We start from the raw sequence: 13,192 nt of genomic DNA on the forward strand, positions 1-13,192 counted from the left end.
TTAATTCTGTACGTAAGGTATGAATGAGCTACAAAGTGCTGGAACAGCCCCCGTGGGCCAGATCAGACCCCCTGGTGGGCCACATCTGGCCCGCAAGCCACATGTTTGACACCCCTGGGCTAGACTAAACACCTGCGTAACTTTTAACTGCCCGCGCTAAACACTCTCACGATCTTCTATCTTGTAGATGAATGGAAACAAGGAGGGTGTATCCCCCACTAAGATGAACACATGGGACAAAAGTACCAACTCGGCCAATCGTATTGATCTCTCTGCAGTGTAGGCCAACGCAAAATCAGTCTGTGGACACTAGAGTAGAATGACAGAGTATTTCCTACACAATTCCTTGTGAGCAACATTCAAGGGATGCCAAATGAAGTGATGTGATTCTCCATCTTTTAAGAGAAATCAACCCAAAGAACTGTGCTTTATTAGCATCTCATTTAATGACGACGTGTTGGCGCAGATAAGGTCACGAGGTCACGACAATGTACCGTTATTCAGTTTGTGACTAGGAAACTGTGCGGTAGAGTGGCGACATCTAATGTAGGCTTTCCTGTGTTTAGAGAAGTTCATTTAGCTCAAGTTTATTTCATTCGAAACTCATTACCTTGGTCAGATGATAACGGAATGTGGCCTTATTTCCTGTGTCCGTAAGGTCGTTCAAAACAATTGCACGTGGCTTTTGGTGATGTCACAACGCAGCCAATTGCAAAATAACACAGCGAGATGTAAAATTAAATTGGAGCATGGGTTATTCCGATATGGCATATTTATTTTGTGATTAATCGATTTGTTCACTGTGTTTTACTTGTAATGGCCTCAACAGTGATTATTTCTCTCTGTGTTTTGTTTTCACTCTTGGAATGAGCTGACGCCTTTGGCAGTGGAGTATGAACACTGTTTTGTGAAGTTTTACAGTTTTTTTGCTGTTTCCAGAGCTTCATTTAATACTTTTTTTGTAAAATGGAAATTCAAAGGTTCTTTCTTCAACACGATGCCATTCTACTTTTTATGTTCATAACTGTGAGAACAAAGGGAGATGACATCTACACGTCATTAATCTGTATTAACACTGTACCAACCCCGATTTTAGAAAATGAAACGGCCTACTGTAACATTTTTAAGCAATCACATGTCAACTTTAGAATCAAGTATCGCAATCGTTCAGTTTTTTCATCTTCACTTTCATCGGTTTTCACTACGGTACTGTTCTGTACTGTGATTTAAATTACCTAAATTAAAAAGTTTTGAGACAAAACTGCCATATTGTCTGACCAAAAAGGCTTGATAATGTACATTACAGTAAGTGTCCCATTCTGAACAGCATGTCTGCACATTAATTAGATAGCATTTTCTCTTGACCTCATTGTAGTTGATGTGCAAATGCACTGACACAAAACAAAGGGCCATAAGTGCTTTCCAAGACACTATTTATTTGTGATTAATTATAAGCATTGTATACAATAAACGGAATTCCTGCCCTTCCACAATGGAGTCTACAACATCAGAACACTTATTATTCATGTATTGTTTCATAGTGGACATTTTATTTGCTGGGCGAATAATTATGTATTTTCAGTAGACACACTCCCATTAAGTGTACTTTTGTCTGAAGTGTAGAATTTATTGATTTATGATTGTACAACTTGTTTCTAGGTCATCATAACGGACATGTTTATGTAATATTTTCATTAGCATGAGTAGTTCACGGTCCATTCTTGAAAATGCCAAATTTACAAGATGTCATTTAAGGCACCACAGTCAAGTAGTCCCAGTTTGTTTTGCGCATGCGCATTGGTAACATGAGCGCAGGGAATTGAGACCGATAAAAGGTGAGGAGGGCACCAAACAAGTTAATATATGAGCTTTGGCTGAATACGGATCGTTAGCTATACGAATAAGTATCTTTATTTATGCTGGACAAACAAAGGACGCGTTAGAACTACTACTATTTTCTATATTTTTACATCTTGTCGCACGTGTTTAGACTTGTTTTGGACGGTCGTTGACATTGCTTCTTAAAGTAATACTACCATGGCGCCTATCGACTCTGTTGGTGGACATTGAAATGGAATTCCCAGCGTCCAGAGAAGGTTTTGGGGTTGCGTATATGTTCATGACTCGGTGATTCGTCCTACGGAACCTGCCTTCCTGCCTTGTCTGCCGTCCTTGGACACACACGAGGGAGCTGATGGAGTCTGTTGGGAAGTTCGAGTTCAACAGGAAGCACCTGATTGGCCACGGTGCCTTTGCTGTTGTTTTTAAAGGACGACACAAAGAGGTGAATTTTTCAACTTTCATTCTTATTTTGCAAACTATCTAATATTGTTTTGTTTGTTTGTCAAGAAACATGACATCGAAGTGGCTGTGAAATGCATCAACAAGAAAAATCTGGCTAAATCCCATTCTCTACTCGGAAAAGAAATAAAGATATTAAAGGTAATTGAGAATTGTTTACCAATGTCAATCACACTTGCACTGAGTGGGAATCGAACCCAGACTCCCAAAGTCAGCCAGGATAATCACTACCATCCGGTGGCAAGTCTAAACTAATAAGCTAATAAATATGTCAGTCCCTAAATAGTCAGTAAATATTCCACATGGGAGTCAAATCATATTTGGAGAATTAGTAATGTCTTGAAATGTCAACGTGCTATATTGCTTTTTCTGTCCATGAGCTCACCATTGATGTGATGGTGGAAAATATTTCTACAGTACTATTGGCTGAATAATAAGCCCGATTGTACTTGTAACATTATAATGCAACTGCCTGGTAAATGAACGTAGTAAGACGTAGGCCATCAATATAAGTTCTGGACAACAAATAGTTTTTCAATTGTGCTCAATATCATTTTTCAATGTTCTTTTTCTTCTTCTAGGAACTCAAGCATGACAATATCGTGAGACTATTAGACTATCAGGTGGGTTTGACTTTCCTTATGGCGTTGACACAAATCGTAGCAGTTCTAACAATTGTATGCTTTAATATAAAAATGTACTGTAACACAATTGGCTAAAAAAAACATTTCATGGTGCATTTACTGGCATGAATGGCTGCCTGCCTTAATGTCACCTGCCAGGCAACCGGGAAGCTGTCAACTAATCTCTTATTTGGGACAGATGGTCAGTTGAACAATGGCTTCTAAAGAAACACACCAGATGCACACTTGCATGATTATACAGCATTCTGGGTCAGGTTGCAATTAGCATTTTAGGACCGTGCTCACCTGTTATTGACCTGCCTTCCTATAAATTAGTGACGTTATGGTAGCATTTAGCACATCTTTTTTATCCCGGGTCATATGACACCTTATACTTGACTCCCTTGTACTTTTGCCATCTCACGTGTCATTAATTCAGTCACTGTGTAGACAAATTGAGGATTATTTATTTACTTATTTATTACTTATTTATTTATGTCTATAATGTATTTTGCTGTCTGTATTCTCGCCCTCGTGCTACTGTGACAGGGAAATTTCCCAAATACGGGATGAATAATGTAATCTAAAATGGATCAAAAGCCCTAAAATATTCAGTTGTTTTTATTATAGAATATATAAAACAATGTTTAAGTTTTTTTCGTAGTAAAGGAAAATTTCTTTTAATCATTTGTTTTTCATTTAAAAAAGAAACAAAATATTTTTATTATGTTCAATATTAAATTGGAAACCAGAAAATATTTCTATATATTTATTTTTAGATTTTACAAAATGCTTTTTGAACTAAAAACACAAAAAAAATGGATTAAAAAAATGCAATTATAGATTTAAAAAAAGGGGGAGATCAGGAAATATAATATACATCTATAATCTTATTATAATTATTTTAGCTTTTTTATATATATATTTTTAGATTTTACAAGATGATTTTTGAACTAAAAACACAGAAAAATTGATTAAAAAATTACAATTATTTATTTAAAAGGGGCAAAATCAGGAAATGTAATATACATCTATACTCCATTTTAATTTGAACCTAAAACAGAAAGTCGGCACTCATGATTTACTTTCCCGGGCCGCCCAAAATGATGCAGTGGGCCAGATTTGGCCCCCGGGCCGCCACTTTTACACCTGTGTTTTAATTTAAAAACTAATTTAAAGTATTCATTTCCATCCACAGGAAATTGGTGGCTGTGTGTATCTTGTCATGGAGGTATGTATAAAAACAATAAAAGAAAATGCATTCTTCCTTCCATTCTTTTAACACCATCTCTTATCTTTACAGTATTGCAATGGAGGTGACCTGGCTGAGTACCTTCAAAGTAAGTTTCTTTCTACATACTTTTAAACTCACCCACAATTCCACCACACGTAAATTCTCGAAACGCACCGAGAAAATACCTTGCTAAAGTTGTGCCTTCATCAGGTTACAAAACCATCCAATGACACCGTTTAGGATCCAGATTTGATTTTTTTCCTACGCTAAATTTAGCCAGTTGACGTTGTTGTTTAAACACCGATATAAACGGCTTGTGTAATGCTGCGGGCAGCTCCTATTTTGTAAACTTGACTGTTTTGTGTCCCTGCCAGCTATTTGCAAGCACGTTATAGAGGCGAGGTGGCTCACACGGCACCCGTGACCTCATCCATCTGTCACACACTTATCCTAGTCCTCCGGTAGACCAAAACACTGCCGCCGTTAATATTAAGCGCCTTTGTAAACAAGGTTCTCCGACACAGTGTGACGTTAATGTGATCGGAGTTGTCCTTGAATGTTGCAATCCATGTGCCTGACTTTGCGTGTAAACAAACTTATAAAATGAATGATTGTTAGGAAAGAGGTGCTTTACTTCCTCAAGTAAGATTCTCGGTAACATTAGCACATCTGATGTGTCATTTACTGCCTTTCTGTTTAAAAAGACAAAACAAGGGGCCGTTTTTTTGGTCAATATTTTTTTATTTTAGCCACTATATTATCAATTTTGAAGAAAATGCTTTTTTTTTTACTTTAAGCACAGAAATGTTAGGGAAAAATGGCTAGAATAGTTTTACTTTATTTATGTTTATAAATAGAGCCACTTTGAATTGTATTTTTTTGCATGGAACTCCCATAGTGACTTGTACAGGTTCTAATATCAAATATTTTGAGATTATTAGAATAAAAGGCTGGAATTTGAAGACTTTTTGTATCCACTTGATATAATTGGACAATTATCTGATTTTTATTTTATTTTGGAAAAGGTTGAATTTAACTCTGGACATTTATAAATCCTACATATATGTATCTTTCCAGACATTTTGTTCACTTGTTGTTGTTTAATAATAATGCGCCGTGTAGTCTTCAATGTGCATTTACCTCCCTGTGACCCTCAGCTAAAGGAACCTTAAGTGAAGATACAATCCGAGTGTTCTTCCAGCAAATCGCTCAAGCCATGAAAGTTCTCCAGGGCAAAGGCATCCTTCATAGAGACCTGAAACCCCAGAACATCTTGCTCTGCCATCCCAAGGGAAGAAGACCGAGTTCTGTCAACATCAGCGTCAAGATAGGTAAACAGATCAGCACTATGTATAATATACTAGAAGAAGTAGTATCTCTAAAGCTCAAAAATAATATACAAAAACACTCCCAATACAGTGGTACCTCGACATAGGATCTTAATCCGTTCCGGGACTGAGATCGTATGTCGAGCTTTTCGTAACTCGAGCGGACATTTCCCATTGAAATGAACTAAAAACAAATTAATTTGTTCCAACCCTCTGAAAAAACACCAAAAACTGGATATTGGATTGGAAAAAATATTTTATTTCTTCTAATTTGCCATATATTAACAAAGTAACACAACTAGTGGTTTAATAGTAATAAAATGTGTTTAATAGAAGTAAAATTAGACGCATCTCGAAGGGGGAAGAGAGAGAGGGGTGGGGGCGTTAATTTGTTCCAACCCTCTGAAAAAACACCAAAAACAGGATATTGGATTGGAAAAAATGTTTTATTTCTTCTAATTCGCCATCTATTAACAAAGTAACACATAACTACTGGTTTAATAGTAATAAAATGTGTTTAATATAACTAAAATTGGGCGGTGTTGTCTACACGAGTATACTTCATTACCCAGAAAGCCCTCTTTTTGCCTGCTCATGCGCGTTGTGCGTTTCCTGGTCGAAACGAGTCTATAAATCGTTCAGTGCTCGTAGATATCTGTTTAGACGAAAGAGATGCGGCAAAAAAAGACAGTGCGCTACAATGATAAACAGCCTCATGTCATGACCACCTGGCTTGGTCGCATCTCGAAATATTGATCGTATCGCGGGCGAATTATTCGATCGAAATTTTCGTCGTACCACAAGCTGATCTTAGGTCAAGGTACCACTGTATAAACTTCCGACGCTCCCAAATGCACTCTAATCTCTCAAATTCTCTTAACCCGCACAGCTGACTTTGGCTTTGCAAGATATCTTCAGACCAACACAATGGCAGCAACACTTTGTGGCTCTCCCATGTACATGGTAGGTTTTAAGGTCACTACATTGTGTCCTCTACTCAAAATTTTTAATGGCACTAAAGTTTAATCCCGTGTGGACGCAGGCTCCCGAGGTCATCATGTCGCATAATTATGACGCCAAAGCGGATCTGTGGAGCATCGGGACCATCATCTACCAGTGTTTGACCGGAAAAGCACCATTTTATGTGAGTGACGTCAAAAAAGCACCCTCTTGACCACGTCCAAATACGTTTACGACGGCCCGTGTATGTTTTTTTAAGAGCGACGGTTACGTAACACCTTGTGAATTTGCTTTGTTGACATGCCCGGTTCCTCGAAAGGCTCTTCCCTATGATTGTCAACACCAAACTGGACATGATGTGTGGTTTTTAAAACAGGAACTTGATACATAACACCATGTGCTCGACCGACACCCTCTGTGTTCTCCAGTGGTCATGTGGAAAAATCTGAATGTTGCTTAAGAAAGACTCTTGTTTACAGGATGGCTGACAAGAACAAGTGGTTGTGATTCCCCCGTAAAAACTCTTGCGTAACTCTGTTTTTCCATGTGACCACGAGTCCATGACTCCCAAGTGTGTATGAATTCTCTTTTTAAATGCAGTTGTATTATTTTATAGGCTAACACACCACAGGAGCTCCGCCTCTTCTATGAATGCAACAGGACACTTGTACCGAGGTGGGTGTAACTTTTGTACTGTGCACACATTACTATATTCATTATACTTTTATTCTTACAAAAGGACAGCATGGAAGTCAAGAAAAATAATGTACATAAAAAAAAAAAACTCCACTGGATTGAGTCCTTTTGCAAGAATTTTTCCTTCTTGGCTTTGACATGTTTGTGTGGCTTTTGACCATGCTTATCTTAGGCTATAATAAAACCAGTGATAAGCTAGCCAAATTTGTGGGAAGGCATACTTTGTTTATTTCTTTCTATATATATATCCTGCTTGGGGCTGCCAACGAGTGGACTGCACTGCTATCATTTTCCATGCGACCCACATATCTCTGCCCTGACAGTTTTTGGACTTGCCACTATGTTATCTTAGTTCCCAAGTGCTATAAATTACGAAGAAAATGACATTTTAATTTATGTTGAAAAAGAAAAAAATACTGATGTAAAATATTACATTACATGAATCCATTTGCACATGTTGTCATCACTTTACAGCAAGAAATACTTTAACTCAATGAACTCATTGGCTGTCATTGACAGCTTTAGATGTCCAATCTATTTGGACTCGGGAGGTTGGCAACGCACTGGGGCAAGGAATTGGATGTCTATTGTTGTTGTTGCCGATGGCAGGCATTTTTAAAAAAATGTTATTTCATGAATAAATTATTGACATTGCTCCACATTCAAAATAATATATATTTGTCAATGTAGTAATTGCAGAGTCCTATTTGGTGTATAACAGCCATTTTTTGTTTGATAATAAATTGTCTTCACCACAGCGTTCCAAAGGAGACCTCAAGTCATCTCAGACAGCTACTGTTGGGACTTCTACAGAGAAATCACAAGGATCGGATTGGCTTCGGTAAAAAAACTTGTAAAATTCATTGACATTTCATGATCCCAAATAATAATTCTGCAGAAACTTTTACAATTTAGGCCAGAATTTAACCTGCAATTGGTCCTTTTTATTTCAACCAGTTTGGCACAATTTGTTTTATGTCTAATGTGTCTACTTTGCATTCGCAGAGGAGTTTTTCTACCACCCCTTCTTGGAAACAAGCTCAAGAAAATGTATGTATACTCTAATCTTCTTGGTGGACTGCACGCAAACAACCTCCTCCCTTAAAAGCATGTTGTTGTTTTTAAACAGGCTCTCCAGCTCCTATGTGCTTCTATCCTAGTTCTGCTTCGGGGAGCTCATCCAGCAGCTCATGCACATCCCATCCAGCCTCTCCTCAAGTGGGTACAGTTCTTTGTAGACCAAAAAAAAGTCAAAACGTTTTTGAAAATAATTGTTCTCTTTCCTGCCGACAGACGAAATGGAAAAACACTCCTATCCAGGACACTGTTGTCTTCCACTTGAAAGAACTAGCCAATCAAGACAGCAGGAACACGTCATCCTCCTACAGAGAAGACTATGTGGTTGTTCATCCTGAAGTTTCCAGTAAGTATAGAGTCAATTTAGTAGATTATTTACCTTAAAAGACCACTCATTTATCAATTTTCACCATATCACAGATGAGTACGCTTGTGAGGAAGACAGTGAATCACCCAGTGAAAGTTGCCTTATATACACTGGGTGAGTCTGAAATATTATAAACAGACCAATTTGTCTTTTTATTTATTTCCTCTGGGTCATCATAATGCAGAGTGCCATTTTTTCTGATATTTCCCAACAGAAGCCCACCGACCACTGAGAGAGTTCTTGAAGCAGCTTGCAGAACACCGCCATCCTCTCCCTTGCTGCCCTGTCATGGAAAGCCTTCTGGGTAAGTCCGTTTCCGTTAGCCCAAAAATGAAAGTCTTCCGATGTACTTTTGCAGCCACTCAGATCTTTCTTCCATTGTTTTTTTCTCTTTTTTTAACAATAATTTAATCCAAAGATGTCAGACTCGGTTTGGTTCGCGGGCCGCTTTAACGTCAACTTGATTTCCCGCGGGCCGGACCATTTTAGATAAAATATTTAGATTTTTTTTAATAAATTGATTAAAAAAACTGGATTAAAAGCCCTGAATATTCTGTTTTTTATAGATCTAAAACAATGTTTATTTTAGCTTTTTTAAATATATTTTTCGATTTTACAAAATGATTTTTGAACTAAAAACACAGGAAAAATTGATTAAAAAAATTACAATTATTGATTTTAAAAGCGTGGAAATCAGGAAATCTAATATACATCTATACTCTTCATTTTAATTTGATCCTAAAACAGAAAGTCGGCACTCATGATTTACTTTCTCGGGCCGCACAAAATGATGCGGTGGGCCAGATTTGGCCCCCGGTCCGCCACTTTGACACCTGTGCTTTAATCCATACAGGAAACCTGCACTCTATAACCGCAACCATTCAGAGCCTATTCCCGTCCCAAGTCAGATCCAGAACTACCAGCGTATGGAGCAGAATCTGCAACATTCAGGCTCCACGCAAGGCTCCAACAGGTAGAACGAAGCACTTGTCAACCTTATCGTTTATAGGCCTTATTCTACTTGACTTTGACACATCTTCCAGGCTCCAGTTGTATTATCCTGGCTACAGTCAAAGTTCTTCACCAACCAAAGGATGTGCATCTCCCTCTTCCTCCAGTTCAACTAGAAAAGGAGGCCAGGCACCTCAGTGCTCTCCACGAGGTCTCCAACTACTTTGTCTAAACAAAATAGTTAACCATTTGATCATGTTAAGACAATATATAGCGGGAAAATCAAGTAAACGTGTTGATCCATTGTTTATTTTTGATTTTCTAGTGGGAAGTACTTCGAGGCCCTCGGAGCAGACTCTACCTTGTAGTACAAGAACTGGATTTCCCGTGGAGTTCTCTGACAAAAGGGATAGCGCGACTAAGAAGCTGGACAATTCACCCACGACGATGTCAGACGGACATAGCCCTAGCCCGACATCTCCATCCCACATTAACACCACCAATAAACCCAGCAACCAAAAGGCGCAATTCAAAAGGTCAGAACAAGTTCTTTTTGTTTGTAGAAGCATTATTATTCAATCGTATAAGGAATTCAATGCACTTAATTTTCTGTCTGTGTGAATTTAATGGCCAGATCACCAAACATTGGAAAACTGTCTGACGTTTTGCTTAAAGCTGCTTTTGGAGCACAACTTCTTGAAAGGAGAAGTAGTAATGAAAGTCTCTGCAATGAAAGAACAATGGATATTGCAGGTACTGGATTTTATTTCTAATTCAACCACAGATTGTTTTGTTGCTGTAATGTGGAATGACCCAGACAACAATAGTAGTTTTTCAGTAATAGTTCATTAATAGCGATGGTACTTTTAGTGGAATTTATTTATTTAACTCTTATTGGACCATATTGTCCTTTTAAACTCTGTCTAAAGCGCCACCTACTGGCTACCCTACAGGATTCGGTGTATGGGGGAGTCCACCAAAGGCAGTTTTCTCTTTGGGTTCTCCAGTACTTGGAAGCTCTCCCCCGGATACAATGTTGCCAAGGATGCTGACAGGTCTTGTTGAATAAAATTTGATCCTGTTTTTTTTTTTGCATGGATATTTGTTTGACTCTTCTTAAAATTATTTTCATTTTTTATTTGTAATGCAGGTTCTCCTAACTGCATTAACCCAGCCTTGTTACGTCACAGCCCCCATCGTTATCAAAGCGGTATCAGCAGGGAAACTGAAGCTATGGATGTAACTCCACACTGCAGTTTTGTCTTTCATCCACCTGAGCTATCTGAAGATACACTAATGGAGGTACAAAGACTGTGAAAGGGGGTACACGGTCGATTGGTCGCCCAGAAGGTTATTGATAATTACCATTTAAATCGTTGCTCAAATTCCCTAAATACAAACTACGAATTACTATTTAGTCATGCTTAATGCCCTAGTAATTATTAGGCTAAAGAAAAGCTCCAAATTTCCCGGACTTTTATTGTTTTTTTGTTGGAGAACTTGTTAAGACCCTGACTGACGTAGCTTCTTAAAGGGACAACGCATGTACATACAAACTCTTATACACTCACACGTCGGCTCAGTGAAACTGCTCATGGCCATTGTTGGCTTTTATTGATGCGTAGACCGTGTTGTCTTACCTTGTTTTGTCGCCGGTCTTTTGGTCGTCGGTCTTTTGGTCGCCCGTTGTCGTGTCGCGACCAAAAGACCGGCGACCAATCGACCGCACACGGAGAAAGGGAATGTTGACAGTTGTACTCACAACTCTTGATGCGTTTTTATTTTCGCACAGCAAGTCCATACCGATGTTTTGAGCGACCTCCAGTTTACGCTGGCTTTCGTTCACTGTATCATGGAATTGGCTTCTTTGAAAGACTCCGTGCTGGAGCCCAATGGCAGCGTTGAGGGTTCGTTTCTGGAACACAGTCTACTGACAGACCAAATCAGCCTCTTAAGTCGAGAATGGAGGTTGGAAACATCATTAACCATTTTCTTCATACCCACAGTCCAAATTTTATTTGAAAAATATCACTAAGAACCATCATATTCTTCTTGCAGCTATGCCGAACAGTTGATGCTCTACATGAAAGCGGCAGAGTCCCTGACCACTGCTTTGCAAGATGCCAAAGAAAATATCCAGCAAGGTCGACTGGTTCCGTCAACTACCGTCAAACAAGGTAAGACAACGTTTTGGTGTGAGAGGTCAATGGATATGCTCATCCTTATTCATATTGTGTCTCTTACATAAAGTCATCAAGAAGCTGAATGAGTTGTACAAGAGTTGTGTTACGTGCTGTCGCACCCTGAGCAATCAGCTGCAGAGCTTTTTTTTGGACAAACAGAAGCTGATGGATCGCTTCAACGGACTCACAGCAGAGAAGCTCATCTATTGCTACACGGTGCACATGGTAAGCTCCTCGATTCACTCCAAAATGATGTATGTACTGCTCACGTTGCCTCAATTTCTGAGCCTCGTATGTTTTCAAACTATTTTCAGGTACAGTCTGCGGCTTTAGATGAGATGTTCCACTGTGGTACAGAAATAGTACAGCGCTACCATAAAGCTCTTGTACTTCTGGAGGGTCTGTCGCGATTTGTCACAGAAGAAAAGGATATTCACAGTATAGATAGATGTATGTGTGAGCAAGATTATATGCTTTCGCTTTAAAAATGTTACTTTTTCAATGACAATTCTTTTAATTGAGTCCAATGTTTGTCTTTCTTTTGCCAGGCAAGCAATCTATTGAACGACACATCTCTGCTCTGCAAACTTAGCAAGTGTTGGACTACAGCACCCGCGTTGTCATTCCTGATCCACCTCATTGGAATGTAGAGCGAGGAGATCTCCCCCGTTCACATACACTAGCACTTTTATCCTCTTCAAGGGAATGACCATTGGAGCACCTGCTCCGAGCACAGAGTCTAATGTCTGAAATCCAATCCAGACATATGCACAAAAGACTGGATTTTCTTGGTCTATGATCTTGAAGTGAAATTTTGTCGTGGGTATTTTATGAAACTGACAATTTGCACAGTATTTGTTACATGACTTTTTGTTCCGTGTGTTTTGCACGTAGTTATTCAATCATAGATCATACTTGAAACAACGATGAGCATTTTTGGGTTCTTGGCAAAAGTTGAATGGACAAACAGGAGTCAAAAAAGTTGTATTGAATGACCAACTATGTTGATTGTTTAGCTTGTGCCTTCTTAAAGTTTGGGGATGGAGACTGTTACATTTATTATAGAGTTAGATTATGATATTAATTATTTGTGGGTTTCTTGCATGGGACATGTTTTTTCTTTGTTTACATTTTTACTTTGTTCATGATGTGTGTTTTAAGATGTATGTTTTGTGCAAAAAATCACTTTGCTAATAGGTAAATTAATTGATGGAGAATAATTGACTGTATGAAGAGTGTGGAAAGAAAAGCTGTATGAGTTGCTTGTGTTTTCTAATTGAATTAGGTTTTTTTTGTAAAAGTAGCTCTTAATAGATTGTACCAGATTACCTTGGAGTCACTGTACTGTAACAAAATTTAAGGTTGAAAATAAATGTGTCTTCAAAATATTAAATAAATTGTGACAATTTCATTTCATTTACAATTCCAAGAATATGCATCCAAAATAATAAACATGAACAGAAAAAAATTCG

The 13,192-nt window shown here is 38.4% G+C and overlaps 2 protein-coding genes across 4 annotated transcripts in view; both read left to right on the plus strand.

The window, feature by feature from the left end:
- Window positions 1–1,205, plus strand: part of adgrd1 (adhesion G protein-coupled receptor D1) — a 28,427-nt gene extending 27,222 nt beyond the window's left edge. For all 3 annotated transcript variants that reach the window (XM_077601563.1, XM_077601564.1, XM_077601565.1), the window contains one exon: window positions 188–1,205. In XM_077601563.1, coding sequence (XP_077457689.1) covers window positions 188–283 — 96 coding nt within the window. In that variant the 3' untranslated portion in view covers window positions 284–1,205. The remainder of the gene's footprint in view (window positions 1–187) is intronic.
- A 574-nt stretch (window positions 1,206–1,779) lies between these two features.
- On the plus strand, window positions 1,780–13,117 carry ulk1a (unc-51 like autophagy activating kinase 1a). The gene is made up of 25 exons (XM_077601178.1): window positions 1,780–2,284; window positions 2,350–2,442; window positions 2,883–2,924; window positions 4,123–4,155; window positions 4,228–4,264; window positions 5,316–5,489; window positions 6,376–6,449; window positions 6,529–6,630; window positions 7,063–7,121; window positions 7,901–7,983; window positions 8,148–8,192; window positions 8,272–8,565; window positions 8,640–8,700; window positions 8,801–8,890; window positions 9,440–9,559; window positions 9,630–9,748; window positions 9,863–10,073; window positions 10,172–10,290; window positions 10,467–10,592; window positions 10,688–10,839; window positions 11,330–11,505; window positions 11,596–11,714; window positions 11,788–11,945; window positions 12,035–12,170; window positions 12,269–13,117. The coding sequence occupies exons 1-25, from the start codon at window positions 2,195–2,197 to the stop codon at window positions 12,310–12,312; spliced, it is 2,757 nt and encodes a 918-aa protein (XP_077457304.1). The 5' UTR covers window positions 1,780–2,194; the 3' UTR covers window positions 12,313–13,117.
- Window positions 13,118–13,192: the final 75 nt, after the last annotated feature.

The sequence above is a fragment of the Stigmatopora argus genome, chromosome 5 (genome assembly GCF_051989625.1).
Source record: "Stigmatopora argus isolate UIUO_Sarg chromosome 5, RoL_Sarg_1.0, whole genome shotgun sequence".
NCBI lineage: Eukaryota > Metazoa > Chordata > Actinopteri > Syngnathiformes > Syngnathidae > Stigmatopora > Stigmatopora argus.